Genomic DNA, 27,438 nt, shown 5'->3' on the forward strand with positions numbered 1-27,438 from the left:
TGAACTGCAGTGATGTGTAACACAGGCAAAGATCCAAACACCAGTATCTTGGGGGGAGGGATAGCTCAGTGGTTTGAGCATTGGCCTACTAAACCCAGGGTTGTAAGTTCAATCCTTGAGGGGGCCATTTAGGGAGTTGGGGCCAAAATCTGCCTGGGAATTGGTCCTGCTTTGAGCAGAGAATTGGACTAGATGACTTCCTGAGGACCCTTCCAACCCTGATATTCTATGATCTTTACTACTGAGTGAACACTTATGAAAAATATTCAAAGCAGCTCTTGAGTAGTAAGTATTGATGCAGTGGTGTCAGAAAGGTCAGTCTTTTAACGCATCTCCTGAATATGAGTGTGCTGAAAATGAAACTGAATTTTAAAGGCAAATGAGACTTCTTTGCTTTTATGCTTGTTAATGACCTTACTTTTAGCATTGTTTTACACCATATGACTAATATCTCTTGTTGTCTATGTGTACAAGATACAGTGATGCAATTGTCATGTATATTATCCTCCTAGAGGAGAAAGATACAGATATTATATTATTTCATTTTGGAGATGATCACTATCCTATCAAAATTACTGTGGAGCAATGTGATTTTAGATTGTAAACTCTTCATGGGCAATGACTGTGTCTTAATGTGTGTTTGTATAAGGTCTAACACAATGAGGCACAGTTCTGACACGGGTATTTTAGGCCATGCTAATAATAATGTAAGAATTAAAAACTCTCAAGAATAACTTACAGTACACACTATGCTCCTAACAAAAGCTACTTTTTTCTTTAACATTTGGATTCAGAGGAGGATCCAGTTTGTGAAGGTATTTCAAGAGTATCAGCCTCACACACTCAGGCCTTGTCTACACTATCGGGGTAAGTCAATCTAAGTTACGCTACTCCAGCTACATGAATAACATAGCTGGAGTCAATGTAGCTTAGGTCAATTTACTGCAGTGTCTACACTGCGCCACATTGATGGGAGACGCTCTCCCGTCGACTTACCTTACTCCTCTCGTTCCGGTAGAGTATCAGAGTCGACTGGAGAGCGCTCTGCGGTCGATTTAGTGGGTCTTCACTAAACCCGCTAAAATTGACCCCTGCTGCAATGATCGCAGCAGCATCGATCCTGGTAAGTGTAGACTAGCCAGAGAGACTCAAAGTACTTCTAAAAGTTAAAAAGCAAATCAAAATAATCCCAAGAGCCTGATCATCTTCCCACTGAAATCTAGGACAAAATTTCCATGAAGTTCAACTGAGCAGAATCAAGCCTCAAAGTAACAAGTATAGTGGGTGAACAGAGAAGGGGACAGTAACACACGCAGTAGGTCAGCTATTATTATACTGCTTTACCATTTGCTCTGATACACATGCAACTGTCCTACGCTCTCCTTTTAGTCTGTCTGCAAAGACTCTAATTTATACAAGCCGCTGAAAACACACCAGCTAGTAACAGAACACATAATAACCTTATGCGTATGACCTACATTGTTATTTTTTAAAATAAAAATTGATTATCCCAAAATGTTTTTGTGTCAATTCTAACATGAGTAACACCTATTTTACAGTCCTCAGTAAGAGAAAAAATGTTGCCTCCACTATCGTGTTAGTAGAGAAAGCAAAAATCAAATGTGTAAAGGTCAATAATTTTACAAATGAAATGAACACATTAGTACCATATTGGAAATATTATATCATATTTCTTTTTTTTTTTTTTACTACATACACCAGAAGCTCAAGTCTAAATCCCAAATACTGGTGTCAAGGAAGAAAGATCAGCTCCAGAAAACCAAGTATTTTGTTTGAATTTCTTACAGGATGGACTAGACTTGGGCCATTGAAATCCTTCCATTGCATATCACGTCTCAGCTTTAAACAGCTTCATGAAAGTGAGTTCTTCAAGGTTTATTTTTAACTCACATAATGGTCTAGATTAGAGGTTCTTTAGATCAACACTTCTGTCTAAACCAAGAGTTAGGCCTATCTTCTCTATGTCAGATCTGCCCACAGCAATACAAGCTATCACAGTATTTCCTTTACATAAAAATGTATCTCTGGGTTGCAACTACTTTGGCAAGAGGAGTCTCTGAAATCTTTGTTCTTGAAAGACATGAGCCTCATTGGATCTTCTATGAAAACAAGGCAGCTATTTGTAAGCCAAAGTAACTTTTAACCAAGGTTAACTTCTCCTTCCCTACCACACAGGAAATCACTCTTCTTTCATTTTGCCCAGGGCCATAACGCCAAAAAGGAAAAGCATGACACATGCTAGACGTGAAAAGAGCAGATAAATTATACGTTAGTACAATCAGTTAGTTAAGGAAAACAGCATCTTTACTCCTCTCCCACATACATAATGCCTGAGCCTGAGAGCATCTAAAATCTCCATAACTAGGTGGATCAAGTGCTGTGTCATTGAAGTATATCCAGCCACAGATTAAGTGGCTAGGTCTACACTACCCGCCTGAATCGGCGGGTAGAAATCGACCTCTCGGGGATCGATTTATCGCGTCCAGTCGATCCCCGAATCGACGCTCTTACTCCACCAGCGAAGGTGGGAGTAAGCGCCGTCGACGGGAAGCCGCAGAGGTTGATTTTGCCACCGTCCCTACAGCGGGGTAAGTCGGCTGCGATACGTCGAATAGCGTAGCTGAATTTGCGTATCTTAAATCGACCCCCCCCTGTAGTGAAGACGTAGCCAGTGATTCTAGACGGGATCAGAGCCCACTCGACACATTGCAGAGAGGCCTCCTGTGAGGAAAAAGGCATATATGAAAAGAGAGGAATACTGAAAAGCTGGAACCTGGTCATCTATTAATACTTTCTCCAGGCTTGACCTTCACTGCTCTGCAGAAGCATCCCTATGAAGGAAGATACTTCCAAGCAGTAGTTTCAAAATAGATGAATACTGATATATTTTAGAAAAGTGGGATCATTTTTCTTCTGTTTTATCTCTCGCTCCCTACTAATTTTCCTTACTTTTTACAGCATCCTATTTGTCTCAGAATGGGGATGGGACAGGTTCTAGAGCAGGAATTTGTTATTTGGTAATTTCCTTCCTGGGACTGACATTTCCTCCAGCTTACCCACCTGAAATAAGTTCTCAAAGGGTGAAATCATGACCCCATTAAGTTTCAAAGGGGCCAGGATTTCACCCCAAGCAGCTACATGATTGATAGTCTCTTCGGGGTTTATTTACAGTTAAACTACAAAAATTTAGTATTTCTATACAGCCTTGGAAGGACTTATCTGGTGTGATGGCAGAAGGGGTATGGCCATTCCCTGAAGCGTCCTAGTCAAATACTGCTTCCAGTATTTGTAGGAAGAAAGACACAGCCCAACTGTCTCAGATTGGGCAAGAGGTCATTTCCAGAAAGGAAATTATCATGTAACAAAATTTCTAGTTTAGTTTAGGGATGCTTTATCAGATGCAATATTAGACAATTAACAATGTAATGGTAAAAATAACGTTGTTCATACCCTGATGACATAAGGAGGTAAAGTGATCACAGTATGAAAAGCTAACTAAAGATACAGTAACAATTCAGACAAAAACTGTGGATAAATAAAAATTTTAAAAACCTGCTATACAGTAACTCCTCACTTAACGTTGTAGTTATGTTCCTGAAAAATGTGACTTTAAGTGAAACGATGTTAAGCGAATCCAATTTCTCCATAAGAATTAATGTAAATGGGGGGGTTAGGTTCCAGGGCAGCTTTCCCTACTCTGCAAGCACCAGGGGTGGGGGGCTCAACCCTCAACCCGCCCACTCCACCCCTTCCCCCAAACCCCCACCCTTGACACATCTCTTCTCCTCCCCGCCCCACCTCCTCCCCCTTTACTTTGCACGCTGAGTCCTGGCTCCTCCCCCCTCCCTCCTGCCCGGGGCAATCAGCTGGCTTGCTGCTTCAGGAGGCAGGGGAGGGAGGGGGAGCCTGCGTGCCGAGTCCTCGCTCCTCCCCCCTCCCTCCTGCCTCCAAAATGCCACAAGCCAGCTGATTGCCACGGGCAGGAGGCAGGGGGAGGAGGGGGAAGGCACTGATCCGCGGGGTCTGCCGGCGGGCAGGAGGCGCTGGGGAGGGCGTAGGGAGGCTGCCAGCTGTGGAGAAAGCAGGCAGCCAAACAACGTAAGAGTGGAGCATTGCACAACTTTAAATGAGTATGTTCCCTAATTGATCAGCAACATAATGACGAAACAATGTTAAGCGAGACAACTTTAAGTGAGGAGTTACTGTATAAATATTATCCATTGTGTTTTCTGCTTTAACAAGGAAAAAAACCCAAAACGTCCTCATTTAAAACAAAATACAGTTCATCACTAGCTGTGGGTATGAAAACTCTTTTCCACATATCAATATCCTGCCCAGTCATAACATATTATGTTACAGTGAGTTATGTAGTCACATTACATGTAGCATCAGATGAGACTGAGATAATGTGATATGAGGTACTACAACAGCATATGTCAAGTCAAAAATTTCTAAAAGTCTCCTTTCCTAAACTGAAATTTGTTGAATTCTGTTTCTTGATTTCAATGCACTTCTTTGCTAATGATTTTCAAAATATGTATTGTGTAGTTTTTCAGACATTTGGCACATACTATAATAGCTTAGAGCAGTGGTGGGCAACCTTGCGGTCCACATGCGGCCCATGAGAGTAATCCGCTGGTGGGCTGCCAGACAGTTTGTGTACATTTGCACGGCCGCCCGCAGCTCCCAGTGGCTGCAGTTCACCATTCCCGGCCAATGGGAACTGCGGGAAGTGGCGGCCAGCACATCCCTGCGACCCGCACCATTTCCCATAGCTCCCATTGGCCTGGAACGATGGACTGCGGCCACTGGGAGCTGCGAGTGGCCATGCAAATGTAAACAAACTGTCTGGTGGCTTGCCAGTGGATTACCTGTGGATGCTGCAGCTTTTTGGTGCTTGAACGGATTTTTTTCCCTTCTACTTCCCAGTGTAGAATCAGCTGATGGCTACGGTATGTGGTAGTGGCAATGATATCCCAGAACATGGACAAGTGTGAATGTCAAACTCGGTTTCTTAGAAGGATGATGTATTGATACAAACAGAAGAGCAGGAATCACAGCACATGAAAGAATACCTCTCAAAAATTCAGACTAATGGTGAAAACAATAATTTGTGTGCATAGCTCTACGGGGGGGATAGAATCTGGGATTTATTACATATGCCCCCTCCACCAACCACAAGGTAACTAGCCAATTCCTTTACAAACTTCTATTAGGGAAGAGTCCAGACTAACACAGCTGGAAAGTTTCCTCCAGGATAACCTCAATGTTATGCTAAGGTAGGCCATCTCCCCTGACTTCAGGAAGCCTTATTATGAAACTGTTTAATAGGGTGTCTGTGAGGTGTCCAACATTAAGTCCCCCTGCTTTACGTCCTATATAGTATATCATATGATTACACAAAATTTTACCAGTGACATGAGATCAGTGTTTTTAAAGGGGGCTCACACATTTCTCCCTTACTCTGTGAGCCCTATGTAGTAATAGTGCATGTTCTTATAAAGAGAAGGAATGAGCCATGTTTCTAATGTTCTCATTTAGACAAACACGCCCTCTAATAGCCACAACAAAAGAAAGAAGAAATATCAATTGATAAACATATTAAACTGCAGTCTCTCGAAATATTTTGGTCTTGAAAAATGTACAGAGTATATAGTATACAACAGAGTATGTCATACTCTCTCTCTCCCTCTCACTCTCTCTCAGACACACACACACACCCTTGCAGATTGGTGTGAAGATATTCCACCTTGGGAATATATTTAAAAACATAACTGGTAATTTGGTGCACTCTAAAGGAAAAATATTCCTCGTTTTTAGTCTTCTAAGAGTCCCAGGGATGTCATCTCCTGCTGGGATGAATTAGCAACTTACAAAAAAGGGATGAAACCATAAACAGAGAAATCATCCCAATTCTCATTTCAATCAGCAGCAGAAACTTTCCAAAGGACAACTATTAGTGCCTGAGAGCTCTCTTCAGCACATCGCTGCATTCTGCTTCCCAACTTTATTCTTCCACCCGTCTTTGCTTTAATGGCCTTGGGCTGCCCCTCAGCCTTCTTGGTAAAGCCTTTTTTTCCCCTAGTGACTTACTGAACATTAGCCCCACTGGGACCAATTCACTGCTACCTGATCAACCCAGGGGACCTTCACATACTTGTCTTGTTATCCTCCCTTGTCATTCAGATAATCTCCTCTCCATCAACCATATAAATAATTGTTCTAGGATCAGAATCTCCATTATCTCCTCCAAAGCCTTAGTCTTTGAACAAATCCATTTCCTGCATAGTTCTCATAGTTCTGTACTATCAGCTTCCCAGATATTGCACATGACAAAACCCTCATACCACCAGAGCTTCATGTGTTAAGTCTTTTTGCCAACATCATACTTGTGTGAAATACTGCCACTTTAGAATAATTATAATTCCAGATACTGAGTACTACCTGTGCTCTTTGAACCTTACCTGTCAGGAGAGAAATCAAATGAATAGGCCATGCTGTCCTTAGCCACCCACATAAAACTCAGCCACTTTCCAAACCATGTCAGAAAGTGTTACTTAGTCCCTCAAGCTTCTGCAACCTGAGTTTCTCCCAGCAATCACTTTGCCCTACATTAAGGGCGAGAGAGACTGGAGGTAATACCATAGGTTATTTAAGCAGCTCAGGACTACTCTGTCAGAGGGACACACTCTAATTCTTCACCTGCCTACACAATATGGAATAAATTCTCATCATCATCAATACCCACTTCAAAATACCCAGCCATCGCTGAAAGAGAAATTACACCAATTGATTGATAAACATGTCTAAAAATACAGTAGTCTAAACATGGTTATGAAAGAAAACTGGGTGAGACAGCAAAACATGCTAACACTTAACATTCAATGCCTAATATAATGTGTTTGTTCTTTTCTACTATTCCAATTCATAATCTTTTGCTTCAGTTTTTCATGCAACAAAGACCTCAGAATTATAGATGATGTATGTATATACAAAATATAGCTGATTGAAATACAAATGCAAATGTGAGTATGATGTATTCTTATCCCACTGGCATGGCAAAGTGGGAGAGTGGTTCAAATACTGAGAATATTCTAATAACCTGGGAATAGGTACTTTCCAAACTCTGACACTCCAAGCAATTTCTTCAAAAATGCATGCCTAAATGAAAACATTGATACTCAAGTCAATATGAGCTGTTGATGTTCAGGAACCCAGAAAAATCCAGCCACTTATTTAGGTGCCTAGCTTTAGGCACCCAAGTTTGAAAATTTCAGGTCCAACAACTTTTCCATAATGTATGCCACAATGAAAGCGGTACAAGAGCTATATCAGATCAGCCATGTTATGACATTTCTTTGCTTAAATAAGGCCATAATCTGAGATACTGTGAACATAAGATGAGAACAGTGTTCTAATAGTGATGGAGTACAGTAGCATTTGGCTTCCATAGTGGCAATTTAAGTTTTTATTGTCAATTTTAGGTTTATGTTTATTTTCAACAAGAAAAAAATACCAAATACCTTTCATAATGGGAGGTCAGACTAAACAGATTAATTGTTATTGAATAATTTCTCTAGTACGTTAGGCACAAACATGCTTTTCCTTACCATCAATTTAAACTTCCTCTGCACTAAATCTTATAAATAAATTGCACCAAGACTACTACTAAACTTGCAGCCTTAACACTCCATCTTATATATCTCCAGTATGCACTATCCTAAATATGTAATTATTATTGATAGCATGACCCAACAGGCTAGATAAGGAAAGGGCTGAAGCGTACAGTATTCTGGCTTCCCCCACAATGTGGGAATAAGGACATCAAAATCTCTGTCTTCATTGCTCTGAAAGGTCATGTATCTAAAAATATAAATGCTCATATCCCTATTGCAAAAGTTCTGAAATACTGAAAATGTCTCCAATCATGTTATATTTCTAGTAGAGACTCCTGAGAAGGAATTTCAGTCTACAGATTTCAATATTAGCATGACAGACTTAAAGATCTTTTGTTTGCTACATGTCTGAAATTGTTCTGGATGAGGCTATTAAAATAAGTATTTACAAAAAATAATGCAAACAAAATTATAAAGAAAATTTGTTTCTTTAAGGACTAGACACTAAAGCCCTCATTACAAACAAAGAATATCAGCTGCCTACATATCTGCCATAAAAAGAAATATGGTAAGACGTATGTAAAGCAAAGTGATATGTCCGTAATTAATCTTCCTAAATTCTTACAGATGTATGAAACTTAAAATTTCAAAAGGGGAATGACAAAAGTGACAATAACATGATATAATAGCGAAAGAAAGAAGTGAATGTCTTAGAATAGAAAGCACTGGAAGAAAGAAGCCTCTGAACTCTTGTTATAGGTCTGACAGGCTATTAATGACCAAAAGTTACTCTCCATCCAACAACTCTCACAGCCTATGAGAAAATAATTGTGGTCCTCAGTCCAGTTTGTGGTGGATAAATGTCCACATCACAATTCATATCTCTGCAGGAGGGCAGAGGAGCAAGACCAGGTATTGAATGGGCATGAAGAAGATATTATCTCTTATTTTACTTGGGGTTTAAAAACTTATTTACCATTACCATTAATGGTACCAGTTAGGATTTTAGTTCAAAAACTGCTGGCCGTGTGCTGTCCTCTGCTACTCAGTGACTGGTTCTCTACCTCTCTCACACATTTAAGGGCCATTTCTTTTAATTGCTTCTCTGGCAGCTTTTCAATACTAGCTAGGTTTTCGCACTTAAAACCTGTACAGATTCTCACCTCTCTCAGTCAAGGCCATTGTGGAGGTTTTGCTTAAAAACATTTCAATTAATCTTGAAAAATTGCTTCTCTGGGGCACATAATTAACAACTCAACTTTTCCCTCCAAGATTCCAAATAACTTCAATCTAATTTATTTTCTTCATAATACAAGGAAAAATGTATTGCAGAACAAAATAGAGAAAGAGGGTATATGTCCCTTGGACATTTCTGTGTATCAGATTTCCATGAAGGGAGCAATCACATGTCGTACTGCAAAGATCACAGCAAATCTAGGTGACAAAACTAAACACAAATACTTCACAATTAAAATTAAATAAATGCTGAGGCAACCCAGAATGACCCAGCATGGATCCTAAGTAGCCATAAATGGAAACAGGATATCAAGAAAAACAGCCACTGACCTAGAAATTGTGGAATAAGCCATCTCTTCTGCTAAGAGGTACAGAGAGGATGAAAGCAGTGTAAACACTGACCTAATCTAGCCACTACCCACATGGTAGAGAGAAGATGAACCTCAGAGACATCATCCAAGACCCCTCCTTTCTATATGGATACCATTCAGTTGGGACCACTCAAAGTTGTCTACCCCAATGGCAGCCTGCACTCATGGGAGACTCAGGGAACCATGCTACTGTATGGATAGGAAGACCACAGGAGCTGCAGCAAGCCCTCAAATATGGATGACCTACGGTTGAGGATTGGGTTCCCAATAGATCTTTGGCGGCATCTGTGTGATTGGAGGGCTAGGCTCCTGCCCCCCACACTTGCCTGCAAAACTCTCTCCTAGAAGGAGATGCTGTGGTGGGATTTTCTGAGGTTGTGTCAACTTTTTCTTCCTAGTCAGATTTACAAAGGAGGGTATGATTTAGCTTTTTTTGTTTGTTTTTGTTTTGAAAAACACATATTCCACATCAGCTCCTCCAGTAAGTCAGGCTAATTGTTTCAGCAGAAAATACTCTGAAACTTGGGATCTGATTTCAAGAAGTTAATAGATATTTGCATATCAATAAAATCATTGTCAAAAATATTACATCTTGTTTTTTTAACTGTTGTGCCACTTCACTTGATTAAATCTTGACTGAGAAGAATCATATTTAATACATGCCAATCAGTGAGCCCTAGTGGCATATCAAATAAGTATTTATATGAAGTATCAAGCAAGTAGTCTGTGGTGAATTAAAACTGTTTCAAGTATTGAAGAAGAAATGCTACAGGGAGTTAAAAAGAGCTCATTGCCTTGAACTCTGCTCTACCCCTCAACCTTGTGTCAGACCGTCTCAATTAAGAGCTCTGTTCTGCAGTTTGTGTTTTGCTTATGCAAATTTAAAACACTGTGAACGTTTTTGGTGTGAATGATGAATACTGAGTTGGCACACTCAGCATAAGCTGCTCAAGCAGTTTAAAGTGTGTTTGATATATGAAGTTGGATATTATATCTATCATTTTTGGCAGCATATACAGATCATACAACCTGATATCCAAAGACAACAAAACTTTCCATTCCGTTTGGTCTTTCTTATTATCTTAATACTAGGTATCACTGCAAGAAACAAGGCGATTTATCTAGATCTGCACTAGGTGTTTTCCAAGGGCCAAGATTTTCAGAAATGGCTGCCTTAAGTTAGGTACCTCAATCATACTCTGGCACCTAAATAAGTAAATAACCTTATTTGCGAAGTGTTGAGCACCCAGAAAGTTAGCACTGACTGCAGTGGGAGCTACTGTGTGCTCAGCACTTTTGAAAAATCAGGAATATTAATTAGACCCCCAGATATGGACTGAGGAACTTCAGGCAATCAGAGGTGACAGTGGCTGATATCTGAATCTAACCAAGCCTCTGAAAGAAGCGCACCCTCCACCTTCAGTAAGACTAGAGATGAGAGAAGGGCATAAATCTCTCTGAATGGAGCCATCAGCATACATACACTCAACACAGCTCTGCCTGTTCAAGCAGACACTTCTACAAGCAAGCAAGCGAACAGCATCAGCAACAAGACAGCTCAGAAGAATAAAAGAAGCTAAAATACAGCATTAAAAGAAGCAACCTTCCAGCCCAGCGTGGTTTCTACATTATAACATCACTGAGACTTCATCACTGGTTAGACAAAGTTTGCAAAAACACTGTCAAGAGAATAGATTTAATTTTTTCTTTTAATCATTTTACTGGAATATTGAAATGCTATTGCAATTTAAGACATTTACAGAGTCTCCAGATTGTTTAGATTATTGCAGGAGAGGAGACAACATCTAATCTTGTTAAACACAAAGAAATAGTGTAAGATTCTTAATATTAATTAATTTGCTCAAGATTTCTCCTTGAAGGGCTTCTTTTCAATAACTGAAGTAAAACTTTATTTACTTTCATAGGACTTAGTTAAGATTACTAACCACTGCCCATTTATTAACTGTTTAAGTAATCCATGTTAAATCAAACAGGATCCACCAACCCTTAAACAAAATTCCATTTCCCATTGATTCTGGGAATTAACATGCTTTCATTTTAGTTTACCTAGAGAAGAGAATCTCCGACAGTATAGACCCACTCACAAAGGTAGGATTCCTGTTGAAAGCTCTCCACAGACAGACAAAATAATTGTAATTGAAGTAACCGTTGTTTATTATTTGTATCTGTTTGGATTGTACTTATTTTTACTCCCCACCCCTTTCTTTAATAATCAAAATTATTTGCTGGTCTTTAACTCTGGTGTCCACTAAGGCATGGAAAGAACCCTATGTGACTAAAACAGTGAGAGTCAAATTCCCAGATTGCTTCAAGGGAGACAATTATTAAGATCTGGCCTCCCATTTCTTGTTTCTCTAGACCAGGGGTTCTCAACCTTTTTCCTTCTGAGTCGTCCCCGTCCCCCCCCCCCGACCCTCCACATGCTATCCACGGCCCACTTGTGCCACAACAATTGTTTTCCTGCATATCTAGTAGATTAAAAGGTGTATTAAATTGATAGTTATACAGTTAAACCCACGCACCTATATAATATAAAAAAGAAAAGGATAATATAAGTACAAAATAAAAAAACTAAATATTATGGTCAAATATTAATATGCCTGAGCCCTGCCGCCCAGGCTTTGACTGAAGCCAAAGCCCAAGCCCCGCCGTCCAGGGCCCTCTGTGGCGTGGAGCACCAGGTAATTGTCCTGCTTGCAACTCCCTAACTACACCGGCCCTGCTGAAGCCAACAGGTTTCAGCATATCATGCAGGAAAATTAACATGTTCTCTGGTTTAAAAAAAAAAAAAAAAAAAGCAATGTGTCCAAATAATGCAAGGTGAAACAGTTTTTATTTTTTGTATGCTCTCTGGTTTATTCTGGCAGACTCCCTGAAATTCTCTCATGGTCCCCCGGGGGCCACTGACCCCCAGTTGAGAACCACAGCTCTAGACTACATTTTTAGTAATGTTGGGGATAAAATTATGTGTAACTCAAGAACTTAAAACACCTCTTTCTTCCCCACAGTTTTAGTGAGTAAAACTAACACTTAGCTTGAGTTCAGGTAATTTAGGGCCATCGCCTAAATTTTCCATTTTGAAGAAATAACCCTGCCCCTTTTTACATTATCGGTGTGGGACCAGCAGAAACACTAGGTGCACCAGGAACTTCCTGAAGACAAGAGGATGCTGATCCTTCCAAGAAGCATCATCTTTAAGAAGACTTATGGTGTGGGGAAGGAAGGCGCACTATGTCCATTTACAACACCTGTTACCTTGTCCCCAAAATGCCAGGAGGCCATGCATCCACAAAACTGACAAACCTGGAGATGCTAGGCAAGCAGATGGTGATACAGGGCACAGGAGGGAAGTACTGTTCAGGACTGGATAGCAGGCAGTGAAGCCAACATGAGCTTCTCCCTTTTTCCACAGCACGTAGCTGCAGCCTGGGCCACTTTAATCCCTACCCTCTATTCTGCCACTGGGAAGACATCTGAGCTCTCTTTCTGTGGCCCCTCCTCTACCCCCATTGATTCCTGTTTTTTCAAATAAGGTACCATTTGTGGTACATTAGCTGTAATGCATGACTCAGATTAATAACATCTATACCTACAGAGGTAAACAACACAATTCCTTCTTCCATTTCATACCACTTCAGGAAACAGGCAGGATATCAAGGATATCCAGACAGGCATATTTGTGTTTTGCTTTGGTAAACTAAGTGAACTTAGATCCAGTTTGTTAAAAGTGAAATACTGTTTGGGAAATGCAGTGTGTAGCTAAAGCTTTTAAAATGCATTGATAGCAACAGCTTTAATTTAGTATGTCAGTGTTCAATATGTCACAGCTCAAATAGTCTCTCAGAAGGAGTTTTAATGCATATGCATTATTTATGCAGTATCTGAGGGAGCAGGTCTATCTGAGTTGGCTTTGACCAATAAGTCATTAGTCACAGAGCATAAAGCAAATTTGGGAAATGGAGATATAATAATAGATAGGAGAATCATTTTCATTTACCCTGTCTCTAGTACTAGTTTAAAAAATAATCATAAAAAAACCACTCTAGGTAACCAAAGGACTATATCCATGCATTATGCAGCTTTCTTAGTTTAAAATGTAGGTGTGTGCTTATGCAAGGTGTGATGCACATATTTATCAGGTTTGTGTGTCAATGAATCTCAGGATTGTTTTCTTCCATTCAGATGGACTGTTCTGGCTTTCTTGTGTTAGAGAATGACAGCTGGTGTCCAAATTAAAGAATGAGTTTTAAAAACCAGCAGACTAGATCATACCTCTACTGCAGCACAAACTACTTAAGAACCTATTATCACCCCAAAAACTGGACACGGCACTGTTAAAATTAAAAGCACAACATCCAGTAACTCTCTTTCATGAGAGAGACATCTTTCAAATATTTAAGAATGCTGCCCAAAATGAGAGATTTAAGATAGCTCAGTGAAATATTTGATTCTTCCTAGGACAAAGAAACAGTTTAACATCCAGTTTTAGGCTTATCTGGAACAAGATTCCATAGTCTTGTGAAATGGTTAATATACTAAGCGGGTCCTGCATAAGATGAAGTCAGTTTTATGTAAAAACATAAACACATTTATTTTGGACTCGTATTAATACTACACATGGGGACAACTGGCCCATAATATACCCTAATCACTACAATGTTCAAAACAGCACTTATAATTCAAAATCTACCGTTCCTCACCACAAAGAGCATTTGATGATCTTAGCATATAGGACTCAATGGATTTGGAGAATGTTGAAGATAACAATGTTACATGAGGTACTGCAATATTCTTTGGCTCTATACATCTTGGAACCCGTGCAGCACTGTTTTATACAGCGTATTTCTTAATGACTTGAAAGAAGGTTTGAATAGTGAAGCTGAAGTTTGCTGATGGAAAAATTTACAGTAGATTAGGCAGTGAGAAAGGCAATGAGAAACTACAATAAGACCTAATGAAATTAGCAAACTGGACATCAGGATGACAGATGAAATTCAGCACAGACGGGAGTGCAAGATTTTGCATGTTGTAGTTACACTGATGGGTTCTGAGTTGCTAACTCAATGTGTAAATCTAGTATGCAATTGTAGTCTTTCAGGGAAAATATCTAGATGTCACTGTGAACACTTCAGTGCACAGTGGTGGTCAAAGAATGCAAATAAGTTCTGCATTAAGAAGTGAACACTGAATAGCACAGAAAATCTAATGCCAATATAAATCAATATTGTGCATCCCTGCCTTGCTATCACTATGTAGCTGATCCCTGTGGGTGGAGTAGGCCCATCACCCCTGGATCATATCAGGTGAGTCCAGTACAGCCAATTAACAGGGTCTGGGTCACAGTTGGAATAGACTACCAAGAGCGGTTGCACAATACCAGGTCTTGAAGTTTTTAAGAACGAGTTAGACAAACACCTGCCAGGGATGGGCTAGGTTTACTTAATCTCACCCCAGTGTAGGGGATGGACTAGATGACCTCTCGAGGCCCCTTCCAGCCCTACATTTCTATGATTCTATGAATACAAGAGGATAACTTGATACAATTATAAAGAAAAGCACATTTAAGTCTGATAAAAAGGGAAAAACATTTTAAGTAAAGCACAGTTAACTTTTGGAATTCATTGCCACAGGGTTATGTGAAGAAATTAGCTTGTAAGAATAAGAAAGGCATCTGCAGTAGAAATAGCTAGAATAAAGCTGAAAGAGCCATCGACTCTCCTGCTTTGTAGCACAAACTTAATACTGACTGTTAACGAGAAGGGATCTTAACTCTGCATGTTGTATTCTTTTGCATAATTATTAGGTGCATCATGGGGAATTTAACATTTTCACTGAATCAACTAGCACTGGTCACTATTGGAGGAAGGATAATGGACTAGATGGGGAATTGGTGTATTCTAGAAAAAAAATGCCTTCACACTTTAGCTTTATAAGCATAACAAGAAACAGTGGATCTTATCTCTTAGGTCAAAGCTCACTATTATTACTTTTACTATACTTACATTGTATGTCATGTAATAATTTGGCTGAACACAGTATCAACAGTTTCTTAGATATGTAATGCCTTTCCATTAACATCTACATTATTAGGCATGCTGAAGATTGCATGTAGCCTACCACTTTGTGTATACTAAACACTTTTTGTAGCACTTTTTCTTTTAAAAACAACAGTACACATTAAACTACATAGCTATAATCTAATCCAAAATTACTAACACAGCTGCAAAAACAAAACACCAACTGACTGGATTTATTAGAACTGCTTTTAAGGAGCACAACTTTGTTGAAACAACATGTGACACTGCACCCCATATTCATCATAGTAATATTATAATATGGTTAGGGCATAATTATGATGCATTTTGTACAAGATAAGTTATGGTGAGGTGTCATTGGAAAAATTATGATTTGCTGAATATGATTATCCTATTTGTATGCCTGTATCATTTTTGTATCTGAAGTTATGAATATTGACTAGGAATCTGTATTTCAAATGGGCTTACTCTGGAAAACACCCACAGCCAGCCTTTCAGGTAAAACAATGAAGAAGCCAGACAGGGCTGATAGCCCATCAGTAAAGACAATGGACTGTGGAATAGCTTAACCTTCCTGTGGGCGTTTTGGCCACCCTGTAAACAATGGCTGCTATAAGAGGGCAAAGGCATAGGACCAGACCACATGACTCTGGACTCCATCTTGGGATGTCAGTATTTTTCCACAAACTGGTCTGGGAGCCAAGTTTTGAAACAAAGGTTTCCTGCCATATTCTAAAACTATATAAGGCAGGGACTGACATCATCTGTTGTTTTTCACTCCCCACACAAGACGACGCCTGGAAACACCTGAGGAAAAAAGACTGAACTGGGGAAAGTGCTGGACCAAGACTAAAGGGATTTCTTCATGAAGACCTGTATATGAAGACCTGAGAAACCCAAGCTCTAAGACTAAAGCAGCTTGTGCCTTTAGAATCTACAAGTCTGCCTGTACCATCAGTTAGGGTGAGAATCTGCTAATTCATAGCCAATCTATGTAGTATATTAAGCTTAGTTTGCATTTTTGTTTATTTGCTACGTAATCTGCTTTGATCTGTTTGCTATCCCTTATAATCACTTAAAATCTATCTTTTGTAGTGAATACATTTATTTTATGTTTTAATCTAAACCAGTGAGTTTGGAGTGAAGTTGGCGGGGGAGGCGAACTCTATGAGCTTACGCTGTACCGTTCCCTGTATACCACAAGATGGCATAATTTTGGGTTTATGCTCCAGGGGCGTGTGCGTGCCTGGGGAGCTGAGAGTTACCTGGGCTTTAGCCTTTCTACTGTTGGTTCGTGTAGTGGCTAGTCAGAGAGCCTGCATGTAACTGCAGCTGGGTATGTCCCTACCTGTGTGAATGCTGGAGGAAGTGTAAGGACAGGAACGTGTCTGCAGCTTGTCACAGCAGCACAGTGTGAGAGGGAGCCCAGGCTGGTGGGTCAGAGGGCTCAATGGTACCCTAATTCCAGGTGGCACCCTGGGGGAAACCCATCACACAACATATGGTTTTGTTCTCCCCCTGTGCGTGCACAATTCCCATTAATATCAATGAGAGTTAAGCAGATATATAGAGAGAACCCTAATCCCCTCAAAATGGAAAAGCTACTGTTAAAAGCACATCAGACTACTCTTTGCCAGTTACATTTATTCACGTGCAACACTCTCACAAACTCATCATGCATGTTAGTCTATCAAAAGTTCCAGCTTTAGGAGGCCAATTGTGATTTTTAGTGTGCTGCCCCAGTGGCCCACTTCTTTCTAATGCTGCCAAGAAGATCCAGCACCCCGAACTAACTGACAATTTTGAAAGGTTGTACACAATACATTAGATTCAAGGCCAGCTGAGCCAGCCTCAATTTTGTAGATTAGTGTGAATAGGTCAACAGCATCAAATTTAGTGCTGTGGTGTTGCAGTTTATCTCGTCACTGAGGATGTAGAGCATCTGTACTAGCTCTCTTATTAAAAATACTTAGGAAATTCTTATTGGTAATAAAAGTTGAGGTGCATAGATTTTAGCCATTTTTCTAAACAAAATAATAGTCTCAGAATAACAGTAAATACAGACACAGTGACAGGAGAACTGCCACATACATGGAAGTAGTTAAAAATATCTTAATGTATTTTATATCTTCTTGCAGCAGTGCCCATTGCTCTCAAGCTTCCCCCACAAGATGACCTGTCATATTACCATAGATCAGGCCTAGAGTTTGTAGTATCCTCATGGGGATAAAAAGTATTCCCAATTTTCTACGTAAAGAGCTGTTCTAATCTGAAAAGTGACAATGCAGGGTTCCATGTTTATTTTTTCCTCAGTGTTTTCCGGATGAGATCTGCTCATTTTCTTCCAGTCTTACAAATTCAGCCTAGGTTTCTGAGAGAGAAGTCGGGTTCTTTCCATTATATATTTCATCAGTAATGTCAGGCTCTGCACACAGAGGGCCAAATTCTGATCTCAGTTACACCAGTATAGATCAGGCTTAATTCTATTGACACTTCAGTATATTTAGGGCTTGTCAACTAGAAAGCTTATAAATGTGCTTATTCCAATATAGGTTATTCTAACTTGGGAAGCAAAATAAGGTATACCAACATAAGGGACCTTTGTATCAGTACCTCTGCCTCCACGCTAGGGCTCACATAAATATTTTAGTTTAGTTTAAACTGAATGGACAGTTATATCCGTAAAACTTTTCTAGGGTAGACTGGGCCCTGTTCTTAATTTAAACTGATGTAAATGAGATCTGAATTTCCTCACAAATTAGGTTCTTATAGTAAGACCTGGGCAGCCCTATCTTCATTCAGGAAGCTTCTCAGACGGCAGTGGGTTTGCATAGATATAACTGAGTGAAAGGTAGTAAAATGCTATTTCTGATGTACAGGAAAGAATCCAGCTCACTCCTTTTCAGCTGTGTTGATTTTGCAGTCCTAAATACATAGTTAAAATGCTTTGCCTGTTAAGTCAGCAACTACAATTCTGAATGTGCTGAAGAAACTGTCATTTTATTATAGTAATTTTTTCAGAACAGAATCAAACTTTAATAGACACCCTATAGAGTAGGAAATACAACTGAAAAAAAACAGACTCACCAAACAATATGGAAAAACAATGGGGTTAGTTTATTCCCAAAGGCAGACTCCACACTTCAGCATTTATAATTTCATTAGCACACTACATGCTGAGGTAACTCATGGAAGTAGGAAATCAGGGATCCTACCAAGGGGAGTGCAACTTTTGGGAGATATTCTATAAAGCCAAAACCCACAAGTAACGAAAAAAATAAAAAGGTATGAGATTACAAAATTGATTAAATGCTGCAAGTTCTTTTAAATCTAGTGAGTTTTAGTGGTTCTACAAATAAGGGAGCAATAATACTGGCTAGAGCAAAGAATGTTACTATGCAAGGTTACAATTCAGTTCTGCTAATACAACTCAGCCCTGACCTGCAGTAATCCTACTATTCCAGCCCTGTGCTGCTCTAGATTACGACTGCCAATCATGTGGAATAGTGTTAAATTGTGGTGTGGGTTTATGAGGTGGACAAATATCCTAAGGGACAAGGCTGAGACCACCAAATCTCATTTTCACTGGTGACCTAGGCCAGAAGGGAACCCAGGTGAAAGGCTATTGTATTAACTCATTGAACTTCCAAGCCCTGTGTTCTGATCATTTATGATAATCAGGAACAATAAATTACCTTTCCCAAAGCACTATTATGAGTAGCGCTGTGCCTTGGCTAACACCTACCACTTTTATAAGTATGTGTGATTGCATTAGCTCATCATACACAGAGAGAGAAACAGGATAATTTGAAGATATGAAAACATCAAAACTTTCATGCAAACATTGGCCAAAATTAAATAAGTCCCTGCACAGCATCAAATACACTGGCATTTAAAGTGGAGTCATTGTGCTCTTTAGTTGAATCACAATATGGGGGTGCTGGAAATCAGGTTTAACATGGCTGCAAAGAAGTTTGGGAAGGGGTAAGGGAGGGAAAGGGAGCATAGGCCTGGGATGGGGCAAGAGGGAGGGTCACAGGAAAATGCGGCACGGAACCATGTTTCCCAGTATTGGCAGGGTGCCTCTGAGGCAGGCAAGAGGAGGGACACATGGATTTGGGGGAGGACACTGGTGGGAATTGGATGAAGAGGGTGCAGGGAATCCCAATAGCACAGAGAAGGGGAATAGGGAGAGGGGACATGAAAAAGGCATGCAGGGAACCAGGAAAGGTTCTGGGACAAGGCTGTAGATATGTTCCTGGGGACGGGTGTGTGTGGGGGAGGCTGTTTTACTGCTTTGATTTGTTAGCTGGCTGGCTGAGCTAATCGTTATTTGTATAATTATGGCAGGGTGGGCATTATTTTTCATTATAAATCTAATTTATTAGGATGTTGAGGGCTTTTAATAGGGATACTTTTATTGTTATCTAAATATAAAGAAATATCAACAATGACAGCATAGGCAGTATATGCAGGAAACCAGAGAGACATGGCAAAGAGCTTAGTTTTCGATGTACTTGGCCAATTAAAAGCCTCTCTGCTCCCCACCTATCACACCCAGGAACAACTCCCACTAGCACACATATTCCTACGGATTTGATAATGTCAGCAGGAAGGGAAACCATATTTGGTGGGCCTCAGAACATATGGCAGAGCAAGGCTCTCTTCTTGCATTCCTTCTATGCTACCCAATTTAAACTCTTGGCTCTCATTAAAAGAAAAAAGGGAAAAAATTAAACAAAAAATATAATTAACAGGAATTAAGGTTGTAAGTGTGTTTCAATGGAGTGCAGCTAACGACAACCCTTTCACTCAACCAAAAATTAATATAAAGTGATACCCTGTCTTTGTTAATTTCACCATTCTTAGGGGAATATCCCTCTGTATCCCTCTTTAAAAAAAATGCAGTGACTGTCTCTTTTCCACCTGATTTCTTTGTTCCTGTGTTTTAAATTTAATCAGAATACTTTCAGTACCAATACCCATGTTTGTTTCTCCAACAGAATCGGAAATAAAAATAAAGCTGAAAGCACATAACTATAATACAATCTGAAGTGGTATATTCTGATACATTACTTTTTGAGAAGTCTAACATATTCATGCTATTTTTTTACGTTAGAAACACACACACACACACATACACACACACACACACACACAATGTCAAGCAAGCAATGGAAATCAAACTTAATAAACCAAGCAACTTGATCCAAATGCTACATAATAAATTAGTTTAAAGCCACTAGGAAAAAAGCCAACATCCCCATATCTCTTAAAATGTATTTCAATGTACCAAGAAATAAAGATGGAAAAATCAGTCACCATTATGTTAAATATTTATTGCTAAAACAATTAATATTTTCCCTAGGTGTTTCAGACTGTATTTTTAAAACAATCTTACCAGCTATGCTAGAAGCAAAACATAGCTTAGAGTGCCCTCTATCTTTTCCTAGAAGCGTTTCAGGGAAATACTCTTACATTGTAGATGTCAGCTATGAGTTCTGTTTTTAAAAAATCAAATAAAATAGTTTCCTTGCATGTGCAGAATTATTGTTACGATTTAAAATGCATATTAAAGCATTGTTTAAAATAGTCCTATATACTGTTTAAGGAAATGATTTTACATAACAGAAAAGTATATACTTACAGTGCCATTTCAAACTGCTCAAGCCACTTTTTCTTCAAATCTTTAGTTTTGCAATAAAATTCCAACCCATTTTGTCCTTGTATGTGGATGAGGTAGAAGCCATAAGACCACTGTGTGAAAGGTATTGCAATTCACTGATTAACAATTTAATATTCAGACAGAAAGAAGACAATATTTTTATATTCATCGTATAACACCAACCCTGAGTTCAGAAAAATGGGGTCATACTATTTTGCACCTCTGTTCAGTTTAATAATGGCTCATTCATATCCCTTCATTACATCAGAAATTAACATAGTTGAAGCCCTTTAATAGTCATCTACTTTAAACCACAATGTCCAGTGTGTTTTTGATACTATATGGCTTTAAAATTTAAAAAAATATATATATACAAATTGCTGAAGAGTGGTTGCAGAATATTTCATACACTCAAGACCTACGGATTTCAAATATTTAATAGTGGCATATATTTTGTATATAGTAGTATTATAAACATTTACCTTTTTATTTTCTTTATCAGTAGTGGGATTATTTGTGATTTTGTACTTCTGAAGATCTATTATTTCCTTCATTTCATAATTATCACCTCGCCGTTTGCACACAATTACAGCTAAATCAAATAAGAAGATATGCCTATGAAAACATAATATATAAAGGGTTAAAAAAAATTGTCTGTATGCCAGTACACTAATCCTTTTAAAATAATACAATATCATATAAAACATTGCCTGGAGCACTTACGATTTTGAATGTTAGCAATTAAACTATTGGGTAACAAAACATGAACCACTTAAAGTACTTCTGCAAGAGGTGCATAGGGATTTAGATGTTAATGTAATGGCTAACTTCTCATGAACCACTTTGAAAATTTACTTCCTTGGCATTAATGTTAATAGGAGCTATGTGTGTATACTGAAAGGAGGATGTATGCACAAGAATTCCTGAACTGACACCAAATTTCACAGGCATATGCCATGCTGTATTTTACAAGCATTTATCTAATACCAATTCTGTCTTTAGCAACCCAAGTACTGGATCTATATTCTCACCTGTCTTGCCTTGCACGTTTGTCTAATGTAGTTATCCTTATTTCACCATCACCTTGTGGTCTTCCATACATTAAGAGAGAATGGTTCTAAAAACAAAAAAGGAAATAAATTCATCATTTAACATATATGCCAGCGAAAGAGTAAAGATAATATCTGACATTCAAGTGTCAGTTGGTCATTATACTACAAAGCCAGATTGTCCAAGAGTCAAAAAGAACTTGGCACTTTTTGGTCCTACTAAGGATGATAAGGCATAAATAAACTCCTTTTATTCACCCACCAAGGGACTTGGGGCACTGCGCAACAAAATTGATTTAGCTGCATGCATCTAAGGAAATGGATAGGAAGTCACTGTATACAGATATCATTCCAGGCCAGCCAAAAGAACAACACATACACATACCTGAATTTTACCCAGGCTTCTAGTATTATATAAGATGGTAAGGAGCAGTAGATTTCAGTAAAGTAGAACAATGGTGAAAAGCTGGGATAAACAAGGGTGTAAATATAACCTATCACATACCAAATTCTCTATTGATAATTGAAACTGTTTAATTTCACGGAGGGATTCATTATCTCTCTTCACTTCGTTTACATATTGAGCCAAGTCCTAAAGCATAAAAAAAGAAGGAGGGGGGAATATTTCAGTCAGAAAAATTCCAATACATTATTTTAAGCAACTGTCTTTATCTTCCTTATTTTGCCTAATCTGCAAAATAAGGCTTTTAAAACGTTATTTTAAGTGTTCAGAAGTTGCTGATATACCTGCCGAAGTATGCAAGCTTTTAAAAAACTGTCTCTATTAAAGCTGGGCAGAAAATGATATTCTCATCCTGTAAAAATTTTGAGAATTAAAAAAATATTCACATTCTGCACTAAGAGGAAATCTAGACCTTCGGAATTTTTTGGCAAAAGACTCCCGGAATAGCCAACAGCCCAATGGTTCAGGAAACTACCTAGGATATGGGAGACTCAGGTTCATGGCTGTGCTCCAAAAAATATTTAATTATTTATCCAAAGTGAAAGAGCTCCAATTGGAGAGACTGAGAGCGACCTACCCCAAATCAGCCAGGCACAAAGAAGCACTGCTATCAGCTGGGCTAAAAAAAATGTAATAGCTAAATAAGGAATGTCATCTCCACCTACAGGAACCAGCGTTTAAGTTAAAGGTGGAGTGCTTCTTTCAGTCAGGGATTGGGATACCTCCTTTGGTCTTGATATTTGCACATGATTTCAGAGATCTGATGCCAAGGCCTGCGTAAAAGATGTAACCACGTCGAGGCTCTAATTGCTCCTATATGCAGTAATCATGGCTAGGTTTAGTAGGGTGCCCAAATATCTACAACTTCAAGACCCAGGCATACAATAAGAGGGCAGTAATGTCTGAATAGCAAAACAGAAGGTATATCATAGCATGCCAACAGCCAGCTTTCTCAGGTCCCATGAACAATAATGTGCCTGACTGACACTGGGAAATAAATCTCTTGCGCCTATGTGTTGGGATCTGGAAAAAGTTTAGGTATGATCTTAAGCCGTGGACTGGTATATCTTCTATATTTGTGCACTGAATGTGCTGGTAAATTTGCCGCTTATCTTTCTCTATTCAACATAAGGTGTTTGTTCTCATTTGTGTGTCCTCAGCAGTATATAATCTGTAATATCTTGGAGCAAAAAATTTTTAGGAAATCTGTGCTAAATGGAACAATTTTCTAACATATTAACCAGGAAAAGGATAGAATGGGAAAATATAACGAAAACAATAACTGAACTCAGTGCACAGCGTCAGAAGAAAAGGAAACTAAGAGAGTACAGCTAGTTGCAGAGGGAATTGCAGACTGCCAAGGGATACAGCACCAAACATGTAAGGAGATACTGCTATTTTAAAAAGCACTTGCTTGTGCCATTTGCAGTAGCATGTGGAGTAATGGTCACTAGGAGAGATATTAACGCCTTCTAGCCTAAGGCAACAAAGACATTACTAGGATACAAGTTGTGAGGAAAGAGAATTGTGTTTATCTCACTTGGAAACTGTTAACCAAAATTTGAGGTGATCTGCAGTAATGGAAGTTTTACCCATTTTGTAAAAGACTAGTAAAACTGGGAAAGGCAAATTTTTTGGTTAGGAGGCTGAAAACTATGGGACAGAATGTAAAAGTTAGGATATTACAAGTAAATAGAAGCCAGCCATCTCTACTCCATACCATATAAAACCTATTGACTTAGTTACTAAAAGCCTGTGGCAATATCCTTGATTTAGCCTCCTTACACGAGAGTTTGTGGCTAGTTAACAAATATTTGCTAGCTCTATTGTGAATTGCAGGACCTCCTTCAGCAGAAAATATACTGTGAACTTCACTTCTGCATGCCTGTGTATTCTGAAAAAGGCCCCAACCATTTTAACTGGCAGCGAAGATGTAAACATCTACCTGCCATGGCACACTTACCTTCATTGCATCAAGTGCCAGCTTCAGATTTTCCTTCTCATTTGGGTCAGTAGTGTGCTTCACCAGTTCCTATTTGGCAAAATGAAGGGATATTTCTTATAACAACTTTTCACTCAGCCAGCTGCCAATCAGTTTACACATTTATCACTGAAATAAAATGACTACTGTGCACTGATCACTCTTAAAAACTTGCCAATTTTGCCTTAAATAGATAACAGCCCTAGAATTTATTTATTTTTCTCTATGATTCCCTATACGTATCACAACTAGGGATTACCACAAATAGTTAAATGGCAAGTGTTAAGTGTGAGCACTGTTCTTCCTAAATACTAACAATATTGACAATGAACAGTCAGTAAAAGCTAATTCTATTCTGGTAAGAATTAAAATTTACCACTCAGATCCTTACTGTACATATCTGTTACTCCTGGGGAGATTCTGCGTGACTGCGCGCCTATAGAAAACTGTCCTCCCGCAGAATTCCTGTGCTTCCATGCAGAAAACGGCAAGGAAGCAAATGGAAGACGCATGGGGGGGAAGAAGGGGTACAACCATGGGCACAGGTGTTTGGGGGAGATTGCTCCCCACCAAACAGAGGTGAGGCAGGGGGAGGTACACAGGGTTACGTGCCACTGCCCCTCCCCCATCTCTGCAAGCGCAGAGCTGCCCAGCTGAAGGAGGCTGTGTCTGGGTTCCGCTGACTCTACAGCTGAACACCGCCTCCTGGGTCCTAGTGCCAGTCGTTCCCCTCTTCTGTGTGCTGGCAGCCTTTCTGTTTTCTATGCAACAGTGAGTGCCAGCGGTGGGGCTGGGAAAGGGGGAGGTGGAGAAATGAGGAAAGGGGGAGATGGAGGGAAGAGGCAGTGGGGAAGGAAGGGGGTGAAATAGGGCAGGGGGAGGGGAATGTGGGAGTGAGGGGAGGGGATGGAGAAGAAAACGGGATAGGTGAATCATGGGGGGAAGCAGGAGCCCAACATGCAGCATTGCATCAGCAGCAGCTGGGGCTCCCCCATTAAGCAGGCCCATTGAACCCTCACCCTGACAAGCCCTACCCCACTACACCTGCACCCCTCCGACGAGCCCCCCACACTCAGACCTCCACCCCACTGATTCCCAACCAGCTACACCTGGACCCCCACTCCCACAGCACCAGGTCCCCCCACTGAGCCCCCACACCCAGACCCTCCTTGCTGAGTCCCAACCATCTTCACCTGGATCCACTGCAGAGTCCCATTGCCCCTGCACCCAGAACCCCCCAACAAGTCCCTGTGCATCCAGATCTCCCACTGAGCCGCCTGCACCCAGATTACCCTGCCCAGAAACCTCTCACCCCACACCAGGTTCCCCCCACACTATGCCCCTCCAAACTTGGATCCTGTTGGGCTGAGCCTGCCCACCCACACCCGGTGCGCCTGGCGCAGAGAGGCAGGGTCCTGGGGTGTTTCTGAGGCAGGCTCAGCCCTTGCACTGTGTCAGGGTCAGGTGCAGCCTCACTGCCGAATCCCTGTACTGGGGGAGGTGGGGGCTTCAGGGTGATCTCCCACCTCAATGCAGCCACTGGCCTGTGCTCCCCACTGCCATGCTGGAGCCACATTTATTTATTGACAAATAAAATTTGCAGAATTTTAAAATATTATGTGTATACCTTTAACAATTTTTGGCACAAAATTCCCTGAGAGGTAGTCTGTGCTGAAAGCCCAGGCAAACAATATTAGATAGTTTTCATGTTACTAGCAATAACATGAATAGTCGAAACTCCAAAATATGAGTTTGTTTGCAAAGATGAAGTAGGAATATATGCTAACAAAAGCTTTAGCTAAAATATGTGACTAAGCATAATGAGATAGTCACTACTCTTAAGTACAAGATTAGCTGCATTTATATAATATTTTATAGACTTGAATGTGGATGACATATCTTGACAGTATAAGAATGTTAAGCTATTTGCTATATTTTAAAAGATACATAGCCCTTCTAGAATCTAGAAAAATTAATGGGTTAGTTAAAAGCAAAAAAGAAAATCCAGAGAGAAATAAGAAGAGGACTATATGTTGTAACCAAAAATAATATATTGCTAAAATACTAGAAAATGGTGGGAATAGATGCTTCTACTTAAAAGTGCAGTTTTTCTAGCAATTTTTGTGGATATTTTTCTCCTGAAAATACTGTAATATATTTTGACACCCCGTTACATACCTGATTGTAGTTTTATGATGCCTCACACTTTAAAACACTATGAGTGACATAATCTTTCATATCATTTTTTCATAATATACAATTTGATTATATTGCTTTGGTTCAGGTCTCAAATGTTTTAAGAAAGTGGTTCTGTCATCAGCTTTGGTTTGTTTGTTTGTTTTTCATGATTTTCTGTTGAACAGAATATTGATGACTTGCATTTATATAGATATATTTCAAGAAATGTAATAAGTTTGAATTACACAAAGCACTGCAGAGTCAAAATTATGCTTCACATAAAGGTAGTAGCTCTTTTTAAAATGACATTTTACAAGCATCAGCAAGGTTGACGATCTAATACAGTAATATATTTCTTTGCTGCTGAACTAATGAGTCTCCTGGAACAGCTATCAAATTAAATTTATAAGACTCTCCACCCTCATTATAGGACTAACTGTGGAAGCCAAGAGCTTTGTGGGTTATAACAAGAAGCATTTCAAAATAAATATGGTTTTATTATAATTTACTATAGCAGGGAAATATCTTAAAGTATGGTATAGTCTCGTTCAGCTTAGTCTTTGGGGGTAGTGGTCTACATTACAAAACCACCATTCTCATAGTTTGCCACCACTAACTTTTAAATAAGCCATTAAATGAAGAGTGATTGTTATTCGCAGATATGCTTCAACTGTGTGGAATGATCACCACAGAGAAGGCTGAACTGCACTGGATTTAACTTCCAGACAGCTAAGTCGCAATTCAAGTCAATAAAAATGTTAATCACTGTCCTTTAATAAAGACACTGAACCCTCATTATAAC

At 39.5% G+C, this 27,438-nt stretch overlaps 1 protein-coding gene across 2 annotated transcripts in view; it reads right to left on the bottom strand.

The window, feature by feature from the left end:
* VAV3 (vav guanine nucleotide exchange factor 3) overlaps positions 1-27,438 on the bottom strand; it is a 238,636-nt gene that overhangs the window by 98,020 nt on the left and 113,178 nt on the right. For both annotated transcript variants that reach the window (XM_065410115.1, XM_065410114.1), the window contains exons 11-15: positions 24,441-24,509; positions 22,520-22,606; positions 21,997-22,082; positions 21,448-21,580; positions 20,948-21,057 (exon numbers count right to left, since the gene is read on the bottom strand). In XM_065410115.1, the coding sequence (XP_065266187.1) occupies positions 20,948-21,057; positions 21,448-21,580; positions 21,997-22,082; positions 22,520-22,606; positions 24,441-24,509 (485 nt within the window). The remainder of the gene's footprint in view (positions 1-20,947; positions 21,058-21,447; positions 21,581-21,996; positions 22,083-22,519; positions 22,607-24,440; positions 24,510-27,438) is intronic.

The sequence above is a fragment of the Emys orbicularis genome, chromosome 8, assembly GCF_028017835.1.
Source record: "Emys orbicularis isolate rEmyOrb1 chromosome 8, rEmyOrb1.hap1, whole genome shotgun sequence".
In the NCBI taxonomy this organism is placed as follows: Eukaryota; Metazoa; Chordata; order Testudines; family Emydidae; genus Emys; species Emys orbicularis.